This window comes from Barbus barbus (genome assembly GCF_936440315.1).
Source record: "Barbus barbus genome assembly, chromosome: 30".
NCBI lineage: Eukaryota > Metazoa > Chordata > Actinopteri > Cypriniformes > Cyprinidae > Barbus > Barbus barbus.
The window spans coordinates 28,417,490-28,441,417 of NC_136758.1; the positions used below are offsets into that span (position 1 = coordinate 28,417,490).

Below are 23,928 nucleotides of genomic sequence, written 5' to 3' on the forward strand. Positions count from 1 at the left end.
GGCCCAGCAGGCCTTCGGGGGTCCCTGGCATGTGGCATGGGGAAAGAGGAGCCACCTCGGAAGTCACGGCTGTGACCTTTTACAGTAAAACGCTTGTGATGAAAGTCTGGACAGCTGCAGAGAAGCACAGACAAAAGAACAGGGGTGTCAGGAACATCTAATTGCTTTTCCATCTCCACAGCATGCATGAAGACTCCTGGCCTCAGTATCACGATCCACATTAAAAGATCACGTCATCATTTACTCACCTCTGTGTTGATGCTGAAGTCAGTGTCAATCTTCCACAATCATGAAATGAAAGACGTTTTCAAGCTTCAAAAAGGAGGCAAAAGTATCATAACAGTAGTTCATACAGCTAGTCTGCTATATTCAGTGTCGTCTGAAGTCATATGATGCTTTCTGTGAGGAACAGACCCAAATTTGCATCATTATTTAGAATTACAGGCAGGTGTGTTTGATTTGGGTCGCAGCCAAACTCTCCATATCCCTGATTTAAGAGCTGCATGTTTAATAGTGACAGCATGTAAAGAAATGCAATATTTAAATATTCATGAAAATAACAGAGGAAACATTTTGTCATATAAGCCAAAAACAAGCAGTCCGGTGCAGTAAAGGGTGTCTGCTCTTTATTTAACCTAGTGTTATGTTTAAGTCATTTATAATGGACAAACAATCCTAAAAAAAATAGTACAATGCCATTAAAGTTTGGGGTCAGTAAGATAGTTTTTTCAAGGATGCATTGAATTGATCAAAAGTGCTAGTAAAGACATTTATCATGTTACAAAAGCCTTCTATTTCAAATAAATGCTGTACTTTTGAACTATTCATCTGTGAATCATGAAAAATTTAATGAATCCACAAAAATATTGAGCAGCACAACTGTGTTCAACATTGATAATAATAATGTTTCTTGATCAGTAAATCAGTATATTAGAATGATTTCTGAAGATCATGTGACACTGAAGACTGGAGTAATGATGCTGAAAATACAGCTGCAGATCACAGAAATACATTAGTTTAGCACATTCACATAGAAAACAGCTATTTTAAATATTATTTCGCAATTTTTACTGTATTTCTGATCAACTAAAAGCAGCCTTGAGCAGAAGAGATTTTTCAAAAACAAGTCTAATATAAAAGACTAAGGTACCGTGGTCACACTGTGGTACTTTCTATGCCTGAAACGGTACGGCTGCTCCAAGCCAGAAGTAGATGTGTATGAGGGTTCAGTGTCTGATTGAGCTTAAAGCTTCTAATTTACACAGAAGTCTGACTTTAGTGTCCCGAAGTGTTACAAGAGCATCGAACCTCTGGTTCCAGTATCATTTAAAGTCAAATTAATTGTATGGACTTCCTTCTAAAAGAAAAGGCACCATCATTAAAAAGTCTTACATTTAGCAGATGCTTTTATCCAAAGAGACTTACAAATGAGGACAATGGAAGCAATCAAAACCAACAAAAGAGCAATGATATGCAAGTACTATGACAAGTCTCATTAAGCCTAATGCAATACACGTAAGGTTTTTAATTATATATGAAAACATGTAGATAGAACAGAAAAAGCTTGTTAGAAAACGAGTTTTAATGATTAAAGTTGTTAGGAGACAGTGAATGTAGTCCTGATAGACACTGCTATTCATTAAAGTATTATATTCAGGTGCTGCCCTCTAGTGACAAACACCTGATCACACTACTGTTAACAGACATCCAACAATGTGCGTGCATGCATATATATGCGTGTCTATCCATCCATCAAAAAAAGTCCCAAACATCATCATTATGAAACTATTAATGTCAAGCATTTATTTCAATAGTCAGGTGTATGTACATAAAAGGAGGGAAAGGGCAAGAAACAATACAAGCATATATAAAATAGAATCTCATTTACATTTAATTGGCAATGCATTAACAATATTGTCTGTCGTAATGGTCATCAGTCGTCTGCGCACTCGTCTGTTCTGATCGCTGCTATCAGGATGAACAGCCACAGCAGAGGACGCGCTCATAACGCTCACTGTAACTGAGCAGAGAACGAACTGATCAGATTTCAGAAGAAACACACCACACTCCAGCATGAATCTACAGATCTAATACAGCAAAAGTTAAGCATCATGCATGTTTCTTGGTATAGTATGCAAATCCAAAACTAAACATCTCAAACGTGCATATGTCAAAATATGCTGACAATGTACTCCTCAGATCATCCAATATTAGGATGAGTGTGTTTCTTCATCAGGTTTGTAGAAATGTGTCTCTGCATCAGTGTCTCAGCAATGGATGCTCTGCAGTGAATGGGTGCCGTCAGAATGAGAGTCCAAACAGCTGATAAAAACATCACAATCCACACCACTCCAGTCCATCAGTTAACATCTGGAGAAGACAAAAGCTCAAACAAATCCAGCATTAAGATGATTTTAACTAAAATACAAGTCCATAATCCATAATAACGCTTCCTCCAGTGAAAACGTGTTCTGGTCTGAATCAGGAGAGAAATCTGCACAGATCAAGCAGCGTTTACAAGACAAAACAGCTCTAAACAAATATGTAGCTGGATTCTGATGTGAGAGACAACAGCAGATGCACTTTTTCACTGGAGGAAGCGTTATTATGGATCATAGACTCGTATTTTAGTTAAAAACGTCTTAATGATGGATTTGTTTCAGCTTTTGTTTTCTCCAGATGGTAACTGATGGACTGGAGTGGTGTGGATTATTGTGATGTTTTTATCAACTGTTTAGACTCATTCTGACGGCACCCATTCACTGCATTCATTGCGGAGACACTGATGCAGAGACACATTTCTACAAACCTGATGAAGAAACGAACTCATCCTGATCTTGAACAGCCTGAGGGTGAGCACATCTTCATTTCTGGGTGAACTATTCTATTAAAGGAAATCGAAAGCAGCGTGTAATGCGGTTGACTTACTCGGTGACGGCGCATAAGGAGCAGCAGCGGTCGGAGCAGATGTTGCACTCCCGGATACACGCCGCACACACAGGACGCTCACACTGAGAGCACGGCTTCCTCGAACCAGAGACCCTCTGACACACACAACACGCTGAAGGAGCCGCCGCACAACCTGACGACAGACACAGAGTTACTACAGCAGTTCACAGCATACTGCACTCAAGAATCAAAACATCAGTGTTGATTACAGGCCAGTTTGAGCAAAACCACAATCATTTAGCCTCAAGCAATCCCAAACATGACGGTGTGAACAACTTCTATTGTGAAGAATGTTTATTCATTTAACACCATGCCAGTGTCAAGGCTATTTTATTCACTTATCCACCACACATACTTGGTCTACATTTCGAATTTGCACATAATATACCTGTACATACAATTGTTCATTTGTACATTCCTTATTTACTTGTTCTATTCTTCTTTTTGTGATCTGTTTTTTTGTTCTGTTGCAGTGAGGAGCTTCTGTCATGAAAACAAGCTCCTCGTGTGGCAATAAAGCTCATTCTGATGCTATTTTCATGGCGATCATTACACAAGTTATATTCAATATGCACTACTCAACATGTCTTATTAAAATACTGTAATCTGTACGTTATGGTTGTTTTACTGACAGTGCTTGATTTCACAGGACTTTTTATTAAAGCAAAAATTTCCATGTAGTTTTCACAAAATAAGAATTTCAAATTATAATGTGTCAGCTTTAATGCACTTATCAAAATTAAAAAAGTCAAACGTCAAGTTTCATTTTAAAATAAAATTAAAATAAATGTTCTACATGTGGAAATGGGCTGAGAATTGAACAAATAGTTGTAATCTGGCTCCAATTCAGACAGGAAGCGTGTGTTTGTGGTGCTTTTCTGATGATTAAGGGAGAAAACAGACTTCACCACACAAATGATTAAGATTCTCAAAAGCAAAAATGCAACAAAATGCATCATTTTATGAGAAAGTGTGACGCGCTTCAGCAAAATACACTGTGGAATCAGCAGCACAAAATTAGTAAGAAACTTGGATTTAACTCCGCAGATATGCTGCATCTTCATCACATGATGGCACAAATGAGTCTCACGTCACACTGAACGGATCACAGCTGCTCTTCTGGATTCACCTGCAGCAGTGTTTGCTCTCTGTAGCCGTCCGTCCAGCCCGATGCAGGTCTGTCCTTTGAGAAGCATCTGATGTCCAGGAGCTGCTGATACAGCGGTCTGACAGGAGACCACTCCGTCTGAGGCCTTCTCCACTCCGTCTCGACCCATCATGGCTTTGGTCCCGCTGAACAGCAGGTTCTTAGTCTTTTCTAATTAAGAAAAGAAAAAAAAAATAAGACAAAAGAGTAACCAGGGAAAAAAAATTATATTTAAAATTAACCTGCTGATAAAATGAATCAGTTAAAAAATAAACCAAACAATTTATATTACAAATAAATATATTCCCTTATATAAAAATAAAACCTAATTTTTCATGCAACTTAATATTAATATTCTAAAGCAGCTATAAGGTTGTGATTACACGCAATGAAACACACTTCAGCAATTATGAGCATTAATTAAAATATTTAACAACCTTTGGGAAGACAAATCAGTTTAAATTATTTAAAATAAACTTTTTAATATATACACACATGCTGTAATTAAACTAACAAACACCGCCCAATGATCTTTGATTAATCTGATGATATTAACACCTGATAAAAACTTATTATGATTAATAGTCAATATTAGCATTGTTTCTATGATTATCAATAACTCCCATCAATTATAAAGCAATGCTTTGATTTACCTCCTGTATAATTCTCATTCTAATGATTTATATTGCTGATTTGGTTTGTAATAAATATGTTTATATCTCACCATAAATCTGTTGTTTGTACTCGAGTCCGAAAACTGCGCAGTTATTGATCTCCTTCTGACCAACATGCACTTTATACTGAGAGCAGAAGCTCTCGCTGAACGGATACGAGCGCTTCGGCATCTTAAAAACGACAGGTTAGAAAACACGACAAATAAAGCGACGGAGAACGAAAAATAAACTAATTACATAAACAAACAAACAACGCGAACCTGCAGGAACAACAACACGTGCTCGCGCTTTAAGGACTCCGCTTCTTCTTCATCCGCTGCAGCGGCGGACAGACGCGAGGACGCGCTCAGCGCCACCTGCCGGTCCTCAGGCGAACCACAGCCACTGCTGCTTATGACCGGACACTTCATCTCTTCATCTGTCGTTTGAGCATTTCAAACCTGTAGTTTAACTGGTGAAGCATAGCAATGCCAGAGTCATGGGTTTGTTTCATTCTCAGGAAATGCATGGAGAAATGAAAGAAATAATACACTTCGAAGTCGTTTTGGGTTAAAAAGACATCTACCAAATAAAGGCATGAATGCATATTGGGCTTAAAATGTGTGCATGTGCTACAGCATCTGTCTTTGCAATACATCACACCTACTTTGATATTTTGTATTGAATGCAGTGACATTTAAGAATTCCTATGAGTGATGCATGTAATACTTGGGGGCAAATCAAAACAAATATTATTATTTCTTTAAGTTTATTTACACCCAATGTGATTATTTGACTTATCTTTTCTCTTATTCTTGTAGTGTCTGTAGTCTCGATTGGCTCGTGGATCTGAGTTTTCTTGTCAGTCTGTGATTGTAAAGTCACTACGGTTCCTCTGAGATCAGATCATCTTGGCATAGATGAGAGGAACAGAGTGTTCTCTGTCCCAATCTATTTCTGTCGCAGCTAATAGTGCGTTTAACCTAATTATATCTGAGAGCAGACAAAACGCTGGGAAAGAAGCCTGCTAAATCAGTGCAGCACAAAGGAAAAATCTCTTTTAATGGAAAGACATTCGTTCATGATCTTATTCTAAGAGCAGAGAATGAAATGCATAAAACCAAAACAATGAAATAAACACAGTTTCAGACGTGTCTCACTGGAAACAACAGAGTGCAATTCAACAAAACATGATCAAATGCCACTTTGAATCCCAAAAACTCAACATTAACAATAGCGCCATTATTTAAGATGAGTGTAAACGTATCGCAGTCAATCTGAGAGACCGATAGATGATGGTTATAATGCCTGGACATACACAGCCATTCAGAGGTGATCTTCCATCAAGTAAAACATTGTTAAGAGAGTTTAATGAATGCCAACCAGTAAAATCAAGAGTCCCGCTGTGCTGATAGTCTTCAGGAGGATTGTGGGTAGGATGCTTCATGATCCTAGAACATCTGGATCATGCATTCCCTGGATTTCCCCACACCGACCCACTTAACTGCAGTGAAGAGATGCAAGCGTGAGTTTGGCTGACAGGAGGATAATGTGGTTTATTGGTGTGAAGGACTTACTAGGAACGCCGATGTGGTTCTCCACGAAGCGGATGTAGTTCTGAGCTTTAGGAGGAAGATCGTTCCACTTCCTGGCCGCTGATGTGTCCGTCTTCCATCCGGGAAACGTCTCGTACTCAACCTCCACCTTCTGCAGAACCTCCATGTTGGCTGAAAGTACAGAGAGATTTACAGAAATAAAATATTTTGTTTTTTTTACTTGAAAATTTAACTAAATTAAAAATCTTACATTTACATTTAGTAGACGCTTTTATCCAAAGAGACTTACAAATGAGGACATTAGAAGCAGTCAAAACCAACAAAAGAGCAACAACATGCAAGTGCTTTGACATGTCTTGGTTAGCCTAACGCAGTACACGTAGCAAGTTTTTTTTAAATAAACAAGTAGATAGAATAGAAAAAAGAAAGATAGTGTTAGTTTTACAAGAAAAGCTAGCAGTTAGAAAATAAATATGCAATTGATAGAAGGTCAAATGTGTGTTGTTGTTTTTTTAATTAAAAAGAAGACAGATAGATCAAATAGAATTAGAATAGAGAGTGCTAGAGTTAGCGGATCAAATAAAGATGGAAGAGATGTGTTTTTAGCCGATTCTTAAAGATGACTAAGGACTCTGGGATTGAGTTGGGCAGGTCATTCCACCAGCAGGGAACAGTTAATGTAAAAGTGATTTTGTGCCTCTTTGGGATGAACAATAATGCGTTGTTCACTTGAAGAACGCAAGCTTCTAGAGGCACATAAGTCTGAGGTAATGAATTTAGGTAAAGGGGTGCAGAGTCAGTGGTGGTTTTGTAGGCAAACATTAATGCCTTGAATCTTATGCGAGCAGCTATTGGTAGCCAGTGCAAATTGATAAACAGAGGTGTGACATGCATTCTTTTTGGCTCATTAAATTGTGATGAAACGATAGGTTTGCTGGAACCATCAGCAGTTCTGTCTTAGCCAGGTTGAGTTGAAGGTGATGGTCCTTCATCCAGCAAGAAATGTCTGTTAGACAAGCTAAGATGCGAGCAGCTATCATCGGATCATCAGGATGGATTGAGAGGTAGAGTTGAGTGTCATCAGCATAGCAGTGATATGAAAAGCCATGTTTCTGAACGACAGAACCTAGTGATTCCATGTAGACAGAGAAGAGAAGTGGTCCAAGAACTGAGCCCTGAGGCACCCCAGTAACTAGATGTTGCGACTTGGATACCTTACCTCTCCAAGATACCTTGAAGGATCTATCTGAGATAGGACAATCTTAAACTGAAACTAAAATTATTTCTCATAAGCATTTTTTTTTTTTTACAAAAACAAACCAAAATGATTAACTTTAATAATAATAATAATTATAATAAACTAAATTTTTATTATAGCACCTTTAAAAGTTGCATCTCAAAGCACTTTGCAAAAATAAAATAAAAATTTATGAAAAAGAATATATATATATATTTTTTTAAAAATGACAAAATAATCACATAAAGCTACTCTGAAAAAGTAAGTTTTAAAAGAACTAAAATCAGAGTGAAAACAAAAAATTAAAATATTAACAAATGCTATAATAGCGTATCAGTTATACTACAATTACACTGGAAGATGTTTCAAACCATGATGTTTATTATTAAGAATTAAATAATACAATAGTAAATACAAAATAATAGCAATAATATTTTATTATTATGTTAATGACACATTTTGATATTAAGATGTAAAAAGACACATGCACAGAAACATTTAAGCTTGGCAAAAACACAATTAAATCTATGAGCAAATAATGTTTTGGAAGTTATACTATTCTTAATTTAGGGTTTTTAAATAACGGTCAAACTACAAATATTTTTGTATGACTGAGACACTATTATGAATGAGTTTTTATTCTTACATTTTCTGTTCTCAATTTAATGTTAAGTTTAGTAGTTTTGTCTTTTTTATTATTCACTCACACACACACACGCACGCACGCATGCACACACACACACACACACGCACACACACACACACACACACACACACACACACATTATTTAGCTGCACAAAACATGTAGCACATGAACATCTGTGCTGGGACTCAAAAGAATCAGTGAATCGTTCTAACTAATTCAAATTTAGTGCCACTACTTTTATTCAGTTACTTCCCAACACTGCTCCTAACACTTCTAGGAATCATTTTACCTGGGAAATACGGGACTCTCTTGCTGTTGATCTTATAAGCAACACCCACTTTAATTTCATCCAAAACATCAAGGATGTCCAGTTTAGTCAAAGCAATGCTGAAGAGAGACACAAAACAACCATTAGAAAAATACTACAATTTTTACATTCATTGTTGACACAAAGCTTTGCACATTTTATGCAAAATTTGAGTAATATAAAGAAAAAAAAAATCTAAATGCCTGTATTTATTTCTGCCTCTCTTACTAATGTACGCATGCAATATAATGAGGTCATGTGACAATAATGTGGCATGCTACTGTTTATTGTATATTACTTGTTGCATAATATATAATATATTAAAAATACTATTAAGTATAGTTCAGTATGTCATTTTTTCACATTGAACCAAAGCGCTCACCCAGTGAATCCGTTGATCATATGAGCGTATTTGAGAATAACCAAATCCAGCCAACCACAGCGTCTCTTTCTGCCTGTGGTCACGCCCACCTCATGACCTCTGGTCTGCAGCAGCTCGCCCACTGCCTGGGGGAGAGAGAGAGAGAGACACATATATTGATTAATACTTTTGTCAATAAATCAATTAATATTATCTATTAATATATAGATATTAGGGTTGTAACAATATACCGGTATGACGGTATATTGCGGTTTGAACGTACACGGTTATCATACCGAAAACATTTGCATATCTACGGTTAAAAAAAAAAAAATAATAATAATCTCACCCGTGCATATGCAAATAATTTCGGCTGCTTCACTCTGCTGCACGAGCAGTGGAGAATATGACAGAGACAAGAGATTGTATCTAATCTCCATCCCCCGCCGAAAAAAAGTCTAAATCTGCAGTATGGGAATACTTTGGATATAAAAGAAACAAAACAAACAAACGCGGGGTAGTCCTTGAGGACGGATCCAATTTGCAAAAAATGTGGACACAAAGTGGCTGCAAAAGCAGGGAATGCATCCAACATGTTCGCTCACATTCGCGGACACCATCCCTCCTTGCAGATAAAGGCATGTAAGTTAAAAGGCCGTATAATTTCCGTGATGCTGAGGGAATCCCGGTGCAGTCATGAACATGAGATTTACAGTAAACGTTAACGAGTTTGTCACGTAAAAAGCGCAATCTGATGGATGGATAAATCAAAAGTAGATATGAGTGGCGCCGTTTTATCTACTACATACTGAAGTATGCATGCATGACACTAATGGTGTTTTCAGCGTCTACATAAACCTGAACATCAGCAGAGCTGCTCTGAGAGAAAACCAGTTTTATTTGAGAAAAACCACTGTCAAATACACTACACTCAAAGGTCCGCTACAACCCCTCAAAACAAAAGTCCTGACAGAAATATATTAGCATTGTACAATGTACTTAAGTTATGACAACAGTAATAATGTTCTTTATAATAATTCATTTATTTAAACATTATTTTTAAGGAATATCATGTTTGTAAATGTTTTAACTGTTGTGCAGCACTTTGCCAAAAATAAAAGTTGTTACATTTTCATTTGATAGCATTTTAAAACACTAATTAAAATGTTAAAGTGTGATATAGATATACATAAAGCTTATGGCTTTATTTTGTAATTGTTTTTTTTTTCTCAGAAGGGAGGCTTACTTTCATTAAAATGATTTCAAGTTTGTTGCAATAAAGGATTTGTTCACTCAAATAACTTGTTCTTATTCTTTTAAGAGTCATTGTTACTGATTGTTTAATATATACCGTGATATTTTCTGAGACAATTATCATACCGTGAAAATCTCATACCATTACAACCTTAATAGATATATTAGTATTTTTACATCTATAATTATTTTGCTTTACACATAAAAATATATGAATCATAATTATAAATATCAAAAATATTTAAATATGAAAAAATTATAAGAAAGAAAATATATCATATTTATACTTATATTTTTTCTTATTTATTTATTTATATATTGAATTATGTTTTATATTTATTTTTACATTTATATTTATTTTAAAGACATTAACTGGCAAAGTACAGATCAAATCAACAGTATATATCTACAAAAATGTTTGTTGTCTGATGACCAAATCGGGCGTTAAATCTAAATTTATCTGCCGTTAATGTAATGGAGTTAAAACACAGCTGCTGCAAAGGGCAAATCCACTAAACCCAAACGTTCATATGTGTGAAAGTCACACAATCTCTAAATATAACTGCAGCAAACATCAGATCATATTATCATGAACAGATCAGTGTTTTTTAAGGTGGAATTCATCTCATCAGTAACGCACAGATTCATCTCAGACTCAGACGACTCATGAACCGATGACAGCCCGTCTGACACAGACTGAACACAACACTGGAAAGCAGCGTGTTTTAGTATCATTGAGATACTATTATAGTTTTGCTCATATTTTGAATTGGTTTTTATTTTTAGATTTTGTTTTCATTTTAGTAAATTTGGATGCTTTTTTCGATTTTATTTATTTATTTAAAATATGTCTATATAGTTTAATTTTGATTAAGTTTTAATTATTTTAGTACAAGATTTTTTATATATTTTATTTTACTTCAGTTAAAAATTATTTTATTTGGGGTAGCAAAATTAGTTTTTAATGGTTTTAATTTTTGTTATTTTAGTATACTGCGTTAAACTAAATGGAAATGAAAAAATGAATAGCTAAAATATTAATTAATTAAATAAAATTATTATTAAATAAGTAATAGCTCTGCTGAAATAATAATTTAATTTTTTTAAATAATTTATTTCAGTTATTTTTAAGCAACAAAAGAATTTTGATTTGAAATGATTTTAATTGAGTTATTTTAGATTCAGAATCAGAATCAGAATGAGCTTTATTGGCCAGGTATGTTTACACATACAAGGAATTTGTTGTATTGACAGAAGCTCCACAGTGCAACAGAAAGACAGCAACAGGACAGGACACAGATAATAAAAGAATAACAACAATTAACCAAAAGACAATGTACAAAGCAGCAAAAGCACAATATATAATATAGACAACTATGTATGTACAGGTCAAGTATGTGCCAATTAGAAATGAGAAAATAATGATAAAAATTTGTGAGTGTGGTGAATGGATAGTGTATTATAGTTGTATGTTCCACATTTATTGTTGAGAGTTCATGAGATGGATTGCCTGAGGGAAGAAACTGTTCCTGTGTCTGGTCGTTCTGGTGCTCAGAGCTCTGTAGCGTCGACCAGATGGTAACACTTCAAAGAGGGAGTGTGCTGGATGTGAGGGGTCCAGAGGGATTTTACCAGCCCTTTTGCTCACTCTGGATAAGTACAGTTCTTGGAGAGTGGGGAGGGTTGTACCAATGATTCGCTCAGCAGTCCGGACTACCCTCCGTAGTCTTTTGAGGTCAGATTTGGTAGCTGAGCTGAACCACACAGTTATTGAAGTGCAGAGGATGGATTCAATGATGGCGGAGTAGAACAGTTTCAGTAAGTCCTGTGGCAGGTTGAACTTCCTCAGCTGGCGAAGAAAGTACAACCTCTGCTGGGCCTTCCTGACAATGGAGTCAATGTGAATATCCCACTTTAGGTCCTGAGAGATGGTGGTGCCCAGGAATCTGAATGACTCCACTGCAGTCACAGTGCTGTTCATGATGGTGAGTGGGGGGAGAGCAGGGGGGTTTCTCCTGAAGTCCACTATCATCTCCACAGTTTTGAGCAGTTAAAGGCCCAGTGATGTCCTTCAGATAAGCCAAAACCAGTCTTTCAAATGATTTCATGGCTACAGACGTTAGAGCCACGTTAGGTCCAGTAATTTGGGGTTTCTTTGGGACGGGGATGATGGTGGAGCGTTTGAAGCATGAGGGGACTTCACACAGCTCCAGTGATCTATTGAAGATCTGTGTGAAGATGAGGGCCAGCTGATCAGCACAGGTTTTTAGGCAGGCCGGTGACACACCATCTGGGCCTGGTGCTTTCCTTCTTTTGTTCTTCCTGAAGACCTGGCACACATCTTCTTCGCTGATTTGAATTGTAGGTGTGGGGGAGAGGAGGGTTGCTGGAGGTGTTAATAGTTGTGTGGAGGGGTGTTCTGGGCGGGTACGGGGGGATCTTTAAAACGACAAAAGAACTTGTTCAAGTCGTCTGCCAGGTGTTGATTCTCCAGAGTGCTGGGGGATGGTGTCTTGTAGCTGGTGATGTCCTTCATTCCTATCCACACTGAAGCAGGATCACTGGAAGAGAATTTTTTCCTGAGCTTGTCAGAATAATTCCTCTTTTCCACTCTGATCTCCTTTTCCAGTGTGTATTTGGCCTGTTTGTACAAGACTTCATCCCCCTTTCTGTAAACATCTTTGGCCTGACGGAGTGTCTGAGTTTTGCAGTGAACCATGGTTTGTCATTAAGATGGAGCAATCCCAACTATAAAAGATCCCGGTCATGATTCAGAACTGCAGATGATAAGTGAAACGGCATCAAATGTTTGTGTTTTGTTGGCGATCAGCGCAAGTGCTCGTCACTCTTTAGCTCCGCCCACACGGCACGCCTCTAGGAGCTCGGCTTTTTCCGGAGAGAATCGTAAAGCTGCATCTTTCTTTTATTAATATGATAAAACTAAAGACTTTTTGGAGATATGAAGGATGCAGTACTACCCTATAGGTACTCTAGATTAATATGAGATTGGGTGAAACTGTGTGTGTTAGGTCCCCTTTAAATGGCAACTTTTTTTGTTAGCTATAATAACCCTGCTGAGATTGTCATTTTCAGTCAGACTCACATTGAGTTGTTCTGTGGGAAAGGCCCCGATCCCGACTCTAGTGGTGTAAGCCTTTGACACTCCGTACACGTCACCGATGTTCGCGGGCGGGATGCCGAGGCCGGTGCACACGCCTCCCACCGTGCAGTTGGACGACGTCACAAACGGGTACGTTCCTACAGAGATGACAAACCACCGTTCACACACACACACACACACACACACACACACACACACACACACACACACACACACACACACACACACACACACATTTGAATTTTTTTTTTAGTCCACTTAAAATAAATGATTCACAGGGACATATTATAGATGCAGTTAAATACATGTACAAAATCATGGACCAGTGGCATACAGCAGGTCTTCACAATATCAAGCATGTCATTTAGATGTTATGGGTATAATAATAATATCTCCACCATATATGGCGGCTGCCTATGATAGCAGACAAAGGGTCATATGATGCGATTTCAAGTTTTCCTTTCTCTTTGGTGTGTTACAAGCTGATTATACATAGATAAGATCCCTGAAGTTGCAAAGACTAAAGTCTCAAGACCAAAGAGATATTCTTTGGTTAACTATAAAAGTTAAGACTCTGCCACGGCTCCCTAAAATGGCTTATTCAAACACGTCCCCACATGTCTACATCACGATGTGGAAATATTTGCGTGATGCTGCCTATTTGCGATTCAGTAACTGCAGTAGTGTCGATGCAGCTGTGTCAGGGAGACACTGTGTGTTTCTATGCGAAAGCAAAAACACTTTATTTGGCCTTCCGAAAGTAGATGCATTTAGGAATCTTTAAGATTACTTACAGCACAACCCAGATGTTATCACAATGCATTTTATGGACATTTTATTTCGTGAACCTAGGAGAGGAGGTAATTCTGACTTTGCTATGACAATCTGGGGCTTCTGAATGCTTTGTTATTAGTTTAAGTATTTGCTATTGACTGATTAAATGTGGAGTTGCGCGTCGTGTGTGTGTGTGAGAGAGGGAGACACTACTGCAAACACATACGAGCATCATCACTGTGTCTCTCACTCGACTCTGTTTCCCTTTCGGGCTTGAACTGATGGTAAAACTAAGGACATTATTAACTGTCTTTACTTTTATTCTGAAAGATGAAGCTCGCGATTATGGGAAGGGGCGTTACATTTCCGACGAGTGCTTGCGGTGTTCGGCCAATCACAATGCACTGTGCCAGTTGGCCAATCAGAGCAGGCGGAAGGAGGGACTTTGTAGAAAACACACTCTGTCACACACACAGATCCTCACCGAAGTCGATGTCCAGCAGTGCCGCGTTTGCTCCTTCCACCAGGATTTTCTTCGGCTGCCCGTGAATTGCATCGTACATGAAATAGACGCCGTCCCTGACTAGCGGTCTGATCCTCTCGGCGTAGTCCTGTGAAGGAGCGTGGGTCAGAGACAGCAGCGTAACACACAGCGCATATGCGTCTACTGAACTTCAACTGACCTTCAGCTTCTTCAACTCGCCCTCCACGTCCACTTTCAGAGCCGGATACATGGACTGATACTGCTGCACCAGGTTCTTCACCCTTCGGGAGAGAGTTACCAACACTTCAGATCATCAGCGCTCTGATATGAGCAGCACTGGAAGCAATGATCCCTCTAAGCACTTCTCAAGTCGCGACCGCGCAGAAGACAAAATATGTCACACAGACACAAAAAGGAGTTGGGAAAGCCATTTGATTGCCTTTTAGTAAATGCAAAATAATTGCAATGCTTGGGCAAATCGCTATAGAGTTAGTGTCTCTATAGAATACGATTTACATGTGGTTTCCAATGAAAGAGAATGATGCACACTGAATCAGGTGCTGTAGAAATCCTTTGTGCTTTAACGAAATAGCCCAACATGAGCGAAACGTTCATTTGCCGATGCAAACCAATATCATGTGAAATAAAACGTCATCATGTTTTAAAGAAGAGTGGCTTGATTAAATGTTGGAAATAATGGATGATGGGCACAGAACGGTAAAACAAAATCTGAGACATTTACAGTCACACACAGGTGTAGTGGTGTGCAAACTCTACAACAGATGACTATAAGAATTTACATGTTATATTTAACTTACAGTTCAGTTTGTTTTCATTTTTTTTTATTCTTTTCTATTCTATTCTGTTCTCAGATTAAATGCTTCAGTTTATTTTTATATTATAAACCTAGTAAATAATTGACCTCAAAAAGGGAATTCATGAGCAATATCTGCTTCATTTTTCATATTATATTACAATATTATACAATGTGTGACCCAGGACCACAAAATCAGTCACAAGGTTCAATTTTCCGAAACTGAGATTTATGCATCATCTGAAAGCTGAATAAATAAGCTTTCCATTGATACAACTGAGATACAACTATTTGAAAATCTGGAATCTGAGGGTGCAAAAAAGTTGTCCAAATGAAGTTCTTAGCAATGCATATTAAGACTGCTTTTGTGCTCCAGGGTCACATATTATATTATATTATAAACCTAGTAAATAATAGACCTCAGAAAAGGAATTCATAAGCAATATCTGCTTAAGTTTTTTTACATATTATATATTATTATAAAGAGCTGAACTGTTCTGTGTGAAATGCTTTTTAATTGCACTGTAAAAATGTTTTCTCAGGTAACCTAAAATGTGCATCATTTGGTTACATCAAGGGTCAAATTACAAATTTAAAATGCATTAAAGTTAAGAGTTACACACTTTTTTGTGCGCGCGCTGTACAGGTCTGCTATACAGAATATTTTTGCTCAGGGTGGCTGAAATTTATGCCCAATAGAGAAACATTTTGCTCGGCAAGAAAAAAAAGAGAGGGAACATCGACTGTAAGATTTGCACAGGGTTTACCGGGTAGAAAACTCGCTGAAATCAGCCATCAGGTCACAGATGCGGAGCCCGGTGCGAGACGCTTTACAGGAGTATGTGGGGCCGATGCCTTTCTTAGTTGTTCCTATGCTGTAAACGAACATAAAATGGTTAAACGGCTTGCTTTTAATCACCAAAAAAATATAAAACTACCAAAAATAATGCATAATGCAACAGAATCAACAAACACAGGAGGTCAAACTAAATATTGTAAGCTGTTTTATATTACTTTGTTTGCATTGTTTTATATTTTATATATTATGTTTGAAAGTACATCATGAATAACATTTTTATTATTATCAATTATTATATGAATTTTGCCATATCAGTTACCAGGACAAGTCTAAATACATTGAAAAATTCTGATTTGTTTTCTTTAGATTGCAAACAAAATATTTTATTTTTTTAATCTCACTCTTTTTGCATGCTTTTTTAAAAATGTATTTACATATTATGTTTGAAGTTGAGTATAAGATGCATTTATATTTATTAAATTTATTTTATAATTTATGATATTATTAAAATGTATTATTATTATATGATGTTATATGCAATATTTGCAACCAATTACCAAACTGCAGGACACTACAATGTGTTTGTTGTCTTCTAACAATTTACATTAAATAAACAACCATTATCAACCATAAATACAAGTTTAATCAAATGTACATCTTTTATGCATCGGTTGTTCTTACTTTTGTCCTTCCTGAGCTTGTCTCTGAACCTCCTGAAGTCCATCCACAGCCTGATGGAAGTCAAATACTGACACAAACAGATGCAATCATACGATCGTCTATTATATGTATTTTCCACCACCACTGTATTCAATATATTTAATAAAAACACTGTTATTTATAGTTATATTACCAATGTGAGCCCGATCTGAGATGATAAGTCTTTTATCCCATCCTTTCAGACCTTATCATGGAAGCAAACAACAAATTATTCCTGAGCACAGAATCAAGCCATGAATAATCAATGAATCAGATCTAGTCAGCAGGATTTGTGTAAGACTGGATTATTCAAAACCATGTAATGTTTGCATGTTTATGTAAATTGTGACAAAAAAAAAAACAACCTTTTTTCTCATTCTTGTCAATCTCCTCGAATAATCCTGGAAGATGAATGACTACGCCGTTACCTGCAGATGAAGACACGTGTTACTGAAACTACACAGACAATCTGGATTCAACTTTACAGTCTCTGAAAACAAGCAAAACAGTGCTTTAATCATTAAGGGATAAGCTGTCTTTAATATATGGAAGCATTTCATTTACATTAGCATTACATTTTGAATTTATGTCTTGCAATTATGACTTCTTTACTCTGAATCCTAAATTTATATCTCACAATTCTGACATGTTTCTTTAAATTATGAATTTATTTCTTGCAATTCTGACTTTTTCCTATACAATTTTTATTGATTTCTTACCATTCTGACTTATTTACTCTGAATCCAAAGCAATTCTGACTTTTTTCTTTTAAGTTTTGAATTTATTTCTAGCAATTCTCACATTTTTCTCTGAATTCTGATTTTATATCTCGCAAATCAGATTTTTTTTCTCATTATTGCGAATGTATATCTGTATGTATGTTGTATACTTGTACTTTTTTCTTATAATTGCAAGTTTATGTCCTGCAATTCAGACTAATTGTGGGTTTCTATCTTGCAATTCTGAGAATTTATTATTATTATTTTTAATTTTTTTGGAACCAATCTTCCATATAGAGTAAATACGCCAGATGCAACACTGCATCTGTCCTCCACAGTTACTGTAATGCACTTTACTCTCCTTCTCACCGATGAATGATGTGCATTTGGTGTTGATGATTCCACTGGGGAGAAGATGGAAATCATACTCTTTCTCATCCACCACCACCGTGTGACCAGCGTTATTTCCTCCCTGTGACAGAAAAAGCACATGAAGCTCATGCAATGCACTGTGAAGCTGCAGGACGGTTAGCAGTCAAAGGACACAAACAACTTAAAGGCTCACGCTCCAGATTTTCTCCAGAAGGGAGACCTGGAAATGTGACTCTGTAAGCATCCAGACAGCCGGCTTGCCCTTTACTCAGACACACTGTGTTCAGCGGAGAAGACCAGCCTCCAGCCCGATCCACCAACCAGCGAGGCTTATTTCCAACAGGCCGCTATGCCATGGGCTTGTATCGCCAGCGCCGTGCCCTTCTCACATGTCCAGTTACGCCGGGAATGTGACCCGAGTTCAGTGAAGGGCAGGAGGAATTCTGGGACTGAGATTCAGACTCGCTCAGCAACACGGCTGAACATGCAGGAATTGCTAGGAATACTTTATACTATTTGCATATAATAGTAGTTTTAAAAACACTAATAATGATGATGACTCTAAACAGAGCAGTAAACATTCAACTGGCACTCCATCCAATATTCAGGCTAGTTTTAGACTCATAAAGAGTGATCAATTCTTCAATTAGACATTTACTCCAACAATTCAGAATATGTAGAGAAATAAGAACAGAGCAATACCGTCCTTAATTGCAAACTATTCATATTAAAATCAATTAAAATTTGAGATTTTGGAAAATAAACAAACAAATACATTATATATATATATATATATTATAATAGATTAACAGATTTATGTATAGTAGATTTCAAATAAATAACAAACAAAAAACTAAGTTAAATATTTTATATATATAACTGATATATATGCTCCAAATATGTTATTTCATAAAGGAAACAAATTTTTATAATAGTACTTGGCTGTCCATTAAACAACATTTATCAGTTATTTTTATATTTCTATACATGTTCAGTTGCATTTTCATAAACATCACATATTACATTATTATTTTCCATAATCTTAAATATGAACTAAAAAGCTCATGAAACTATGCAGGCAAGATTATAGATAGCATAAATAATACATGGTAACGATATTTTATAAATAATTAATTACTATTGTTAGCAGTAGTAGTGTATTAAACTTGTTTTTTTACTGCAAACAATGATTAAAAGCCATTAATAATGTTAATTAGATATAATAACCAATTATTAAAATAGATTCAAAATATTTATGCATTTAGTACAACTAATGATTGAAATTATATAAAATTACAATCACGTTCGTTTGTTTATTTTTTTATGATTAGTTTCTGAAGGTATATGTTGATGTTTTGTCCGTTATTTTACCTGACACCTGCACACCACGTCAGACTCCGTCGCCAATAAATCAACCACTTTTCCTTTGCCTTCATCTCCCCATTGAGCTCCCAGAACCACCGTCACTTTGTTCCCTGAGTCGTTCCTCGGCCGTTTCACCGCGGCGGACGGCGGGTTCGAGTAGCTCTTGTGGTCGTTCGCTGACCGGCCCGAAGACATGCTGACCGCGGAGGAACGAATCTGACTGACGGCCGTTAACGAGCGCGCGAGAGACGCTTCTGAGACGGGCGGGACGTAACAACGCGAAACTTTTTAAATAAGGATAAATAATACTTCTTCTATTTTAACTAGTTACTGCTCAGTAACTCTTTTCTAGCAATTTAAATAGTTTTTAAAGTTGATCTGCTCCGGTGTAAATTATCTAAACCGCTGCTGAAAAGCGTGTATCGTTAATGACACCTGTTACTTTTCTCAACGCTGGATAGAATAGACCAATCGCAGTTGATGACACACATTTCATGTTTCAACACATTTCATGTTTCATTGCTGAGGTAGATTTTTGTTTGTATGTCACTAACCAATTCTTTGAGTTCGTTGATTTAAAAGATTACACTTATAAGAGTACAAATGTTTTCATTACGACATAAAACGCATTGATATTTGAATGCGACTCGAAGAGGATTCGGGTTTGTGAGCCGTCGAGCGCCCCCTGACGGCGGAGTTCAGAGACACGCGCATGCGCAGTTTAGTAGGCGCTATTGAGTCAGGAAGCCACTACATAGGTTTAATTTAACTTTGGGGCGTGCATGTGATAAAACATCAGCTGATACAAGCAATACTGATTATACAAAAGTAATCATTTCAGCACATGGACCCTGGAATCAAGACACAATACGTTGTTTACAAGCGCAGAAAGTAAAGGATAAAGAGGAAAGCGGCGAGTTTGCTCGTGTGTTAATAATGATCACGTGCTCGGCGAGTGGGCGGGGCTACAAATGCGATGTAAACAAAAGGAATACTGCACTAAACATATAAATAATGTAAACCATATATATTTTTACGATTTCTTTTGCATTTATTATCAGAAAAAACAAATATTTAAATTAGTAATAGTTATATCCTTTTACAGCCCTTTTTTTCATTTAAAAAATTGTTTGATGCAAAGTTAACTGTGTAAAATATTAAAATATGTTGTGAAAATGATTATGGAAAACTGATGTACGTGCACAATTGAGAAATTTATATTTATGAAGATCAATCTCAGCCCATGTCTCACAAGGTAAATATTTCATAAAAAAATAAGTAAAAGTGAAAGTGTGACGTGACATGTGGCCAAGTATTGTGACCCATACTCAGAATTTGTGCTTTGCATTTAACCCATCCAAGTGTACACACACAGCAGTGAACACACACCCGGAGCATTTGTACATTTAGATAACTGGTAAACAGAGGCAGAAGTGTGTGCCATCAGTGTGTCAATCATTTTGTCTGCTCGTAATTGCAAGCTTGGGATTGGCTGACATTCATTTGGGGGCGGAGTTTAGAAACGAAGGCACGAAGAAATTACAGCATCTTTAACTATGAATTTAACTTCTAATGAATTTCAAATTGCAATGAATGTGAGCTTGGGTGTTAATGAACAAACCTCAACACTGATTGCACATTTTTATTTATATATAATTTAGAGATTTTCTTGATGAAAATACATACCGACATAAATATGAGTCACACTCAAATGAAGATACCAAACAGTTCAGCTCAACCACTGCAAGCACAAAATATAATCTAATCATTTCTGCAAATACATTTTATTACACTAATATTTTCGAACTTATATCATAATATACTAATACTTTTCAGCATTAATGCCAAACGTCTTCACAATATTTAAAGTTTACATTCAGAGCAATATTAACAGTTAACAGCAAGTTATCTTAAAGGTTTGAGAAACAGCAAAAATCCATAAATTTTCCTCTCCTATAACCACACTCATATGTAAACAAAGTTTTGGTGTCTCAAATGTATCTTACAGTGTGCAAATATTTAAAACAGTTTGGTCAAATCTAAAGATTTAGCATTTAAAAATACATTTCTTTAAGCCAAACTCAAATACACAGTGTACAATGTATATTTCTTCAAACTACGCCATCAGTTGCTCTTCAGCAGCTGAAACAGCGGCTCTGATTGCATCCGCTCCAGTGAGATCCAGAGAAAAAACAGGATCACTGCAGGAGCGGACTCAAATTTTCCTTCTCCCTCTTGTTCTCCTTTTCCTAGAGTTTCCTGCAACATGAGGAGAAACAAGTTTAAACTTTGAGCACCAACATTAGGCACTGATTTAAGAAGATCAGCATTAAAGGAATAGCTTCAGTGAATGGGTGCCGTCAGAATGAGAGTCCAAACAGCTGATAAAAACACCACAATAATCCACACCACTCCAGTCCATCAGTTAACATCTGGAGAAGACCAAAGATGAAACAAATCCATCAAGAAGTTTTTAACTAAAATTGATAATCCATAATAACGCTTCCTCCAGTGAAAAAGTGCATCTCCTGTTGTCTCTCGCATCAAAATCCAGTCACATATTTGTTTAGAGCTGTTTTGTCTTGTAAACGCTGCTTGATCTGTGCAGATTTCTCTCCTGATTCAGACCAGAACACGTTTTCACTGGAGGAAGTGTTATTATGGACTCGTATTTTAGTTAAAAACGTCTTAATACTGGATTTGTTTCATCTTTAGTCTTCTCCAGATGTTAACTGATGGACTGGAGTGGTGTGGATTATGATGTTTTTATCAGCTGTTTGGACTCTCATTCTGACGGCACCCATTCACTGCAGAGCATCCATTGCTGAGACACTGATGCAGAGACACATTTATACAAACCTGATGAAGAAACAAACTCATCCTAATCTTAGATGAGCACATTTTCAGCATTTTCAGTTTTAGATGAACTATTCCTTTAAATTATGATGAAGTAGCATAAGAAACTGAACTGCAATTCCTCAAGTTTTACTAAAGATACAATTACAGAAGTATACAGAGAAACAGAAGCTCAAACATAATGGTTTTAACAAATCATCTTAGAAATTATACTTTAAAACCTCCAAAACAAAACCCATACATTTTATTTGTAAAAAATCATGGCTGATATTTTGCACACAGTAAGTCCAACCTCTAAATGCTCCTATTAAGAACAAAGTGTTCGCTGTTAAACAATTTAGACACATTTGGACTCATTTCTAAACTATTTGCTTTGTCTTTCATTCTTCACAGACAGACAGATTAAAGCCCCGGATAACCCTAAAACATGTCAGGTCAAAGGTCACACACTTTCACTGATAACGTGACCAAAATCTTCACATACCTCTGCTGTCAATCATTCACTGTTAGTCATTAACAAACAAACAAACTGCAATGTGATTTACATGAATATACACTTCTGTTTGGGGTCAGTAAGACTTTTCTTTTTAAAAGAAATTACTTTTATTCATCAAGGATGCATTAAATTGATCAAAAGTGACAGTAAAAGACATTTATGTTACAAAAGATTTCTATTTCAAATAAAAGCTGTACTTTTGAACTTTCTAGTCATTCCTGAAAATAAATGAATCACGGTTTCCACAAAAAGGATCACGTGACACTGAAGACTGGAGTAATGCTGAAAATACAGCTGCGCATCACAGAAATAAATTACAGTTTAACACATATTCACATAGAAAACTGCTATTTTCACTGTATTTTTGATTAAATAAATGAAGCATTGGTGAGCAGGAGAGACTTCTTTCAGAAACAAACCTTACGGACACCAAACCCATGTTAATTTAGAAAATGATTCAATTAAGTTGCTGATTAAAATTACAGACGAGCAGATATATTTAACACAAAGAAATGGAATCAGTTATGATGAGACGAGACAAACCACACGTAAAGAAATGATTGAACAGTCTCTCATGACGAAAGAGAGGAAGTTTATTTGACGGAGCGAGGACGAGAACAAACCACAGCAGATCTCCACGAGTTCAGGACGAGACAATGTTAATAACAGAGCTGGACAGCTAGTGAACACCGTGTGGAAATAGAGAGGTCTGGTTAGAGATCGATTAGGCGGTTTTGACACAGGCGGATGTCCAGCTCGGTCCTGTTAGTTCTCTATGGGGAGGCGTTTGACCTACCTCACTGTAACACACAGCCCTTTTTAGAGCGTCCACTCCCTCTGTTACCCTTCACTTCAGAGGGTCAAAGAAAAAGAGACACACTGAAGAAATGACTGACATTCATTTCAAGCCTCTGTACGGCATGACCTCGGCTCAGAGCGAGAGGTAATGCACTAACGCCAGATAGTTAACATCTGACAGCAAAGAGAATACAGAGCACCACACATTAACAGTGCTACAAAAACACGGATGTTTCTGGAAATGTCATTGGAAAACGACAACATTGTGTCTCCTCCATAAGTATTGCAACAGTAAAGACAAAATTGCTCTGTTGGCTGTGGAGTCAAGACATTTACAAATATGATTAAAAGATGAATATGAGACAAAACTACAGAATGTCACATTTTATTATTAGCTGTTTCAACACACATGTTTTACCAAATAAAAAGATCAGCACTTTTAGAGTTTCATCCCTCTATCTGATGTGAGCATAAGTATTGGAGCAGTTTCCTCTCAGGTCTTTCTAAGTGATCAGCTGTG

At 36.7% G+C, this 23,928-nt stretch overlaps 3 protein-coding genes across 7 annotated transcripts in view; all 3 read right to left on the reverse strand.

Annotated features, from left to right (window-relative positions):
- Positions 1–605: 605 nt before the first annotated feature.
- LOC306850774 (apoptosis regulatory protein Siva-like) lies at positions 606–5,093 on the reverse strand. 3 transcript variants are annotated; one of them, XM_079386631.1, is made up of 4 exons: positions 4,821–5,093; positions 4,079–4,267; positions 2,929–3,082; positions 606–2,020 (listed from the first exon to the last, which is right to left on the reverse strand). In XM_079386631.1, the coding sequence occupies exons 1-4, from the start codon at positions 4,939–4,941 to the stop codon at positions 1,972–1,974; spliced, it is 513 nt and encodes a 170-aa protein (XP_079242757.1). In that variant the 5' UTR covers positions 4,942–5,093; the 3' UTR covers positions 606–1,971. The 3 variants fall into 3 exon arrangements, with proteins under 3 accessions (XP_079242757.1, XP_079242758.1, XP_079242759.1); XM_079386632.1 differs by having other exon boundaries at positions 1,569–2,014; XM_079386633.1 differs by having other exon boundaries at positions 1,779–2,020; positions 4,079–4,262; positions 4,821–5,011.
- A 691-nt stretch (positions 5,094–5,784) lies between these two features.
- adss1 (adenylosuccinate synthase 1) lies at positions 5,785–20,211 on the reverse strand. The gene is made up of 13 exons (XM_079385901.1): positions 19,265–20,211; positions 17,891–17,993; positions 17,168–17,230; positions 16,957–17,007; positions 16,785–16,851; positions 16,072–16,179; positions 14,690–14,771; positions 14,491–14,617; positions 13,215–13,369; positions 8,879–9,003; positions 8,479–8,576; positions 6,327–6,476; positions 5,785–6,253 (listed from the first exon to the last, which is right to left on the reverse strand). Exons 1-13 carry the CDS (start codon positions 19,451–19,453, stop codon positions 6,201–6,203), a joined length of 1,371 nt encoding a protein of 456 aa, XP_079242027.1. The 5' UTR covers positions 19,454–20,211; the 3' UTR covers positions 5,785–6,200.
- Positions 20,212–20,885: 674 nt separating this feature from the next.
- LOC306849960 (inverted formin-2-like) overlaps positions 20,886–23,928 on the reverse strand; it is a 39,183-nt gene continuing 36,140 nt past the window's right edge. For 2 of the 3 annotated variants that reach the window (XM_079385353.1, XM_079385352.1), the window contains exons 22-23: positions 23,407–23,460; positions 20,886–21,517 (exon numbers count right to left, since the gene is read on the reverse strand). In XM_079385353.1, coding sequence (XP_079241479.1) covers positions 23,408–23,460 — 53 coding nt within the window. In that variant the 3' untranslated portion in view covers positions 20,886–21,517; position 23,407. The remainder of the gene's footprint in view (positions 21,518–23,406; positions 23,461–23,928) is intronic. The other variant, XM_079385354.1, reaches the window with a different exon arrangement.

Excerpts from the sequence above, each read along its gene's own strand:
- LOC306850774 (XM_079386631.1), bottom strand. The coding sequence starts at position 4,941 with ATGCCGAAGCGCTCGTATCCGTTCAGCGAGAGCTTCTGCTCTCAGTAT. Across the intron at positions 4,268-4,820 it reads GTACAAACAACAGATTTATG|AAAAGACTAAGAACCTGCTG; the intron begins GTGAGATATAAA and ends TTTCTTAATTAG. Across the intron at positions 2,021-2,928 it reads TCCTTATGCGCCGTCACCGA|TTACAGTGAGCGTTATGAGC; the intron begins GTAAGTCAACCG and ends TTCTCTGCTCAG.
- adss1 (XM_079385901.1), bottom strand. The coding sequence starts at position 19,453 with ATGTCTTCGGGCCGGTCAGCGAACGACCACAAGAGCTACTCGAACCCG. Across the intron at positions 14,618-14,689 it reads GCGAGTTGAAGAAGCTGAAG|GACTACGCCGAGAGGATCAG; the intron begins GTCAGTTGAAGT and ends GCTCCTTCACAG. Across the intron at positions 8,577-8,878 it reads ATGATCAACGGATTCACTGG|CATTGCTTTGACTAAACTGG; the intron begins GTGAGCGCTTTG and ends GTCTCTCTTCAG.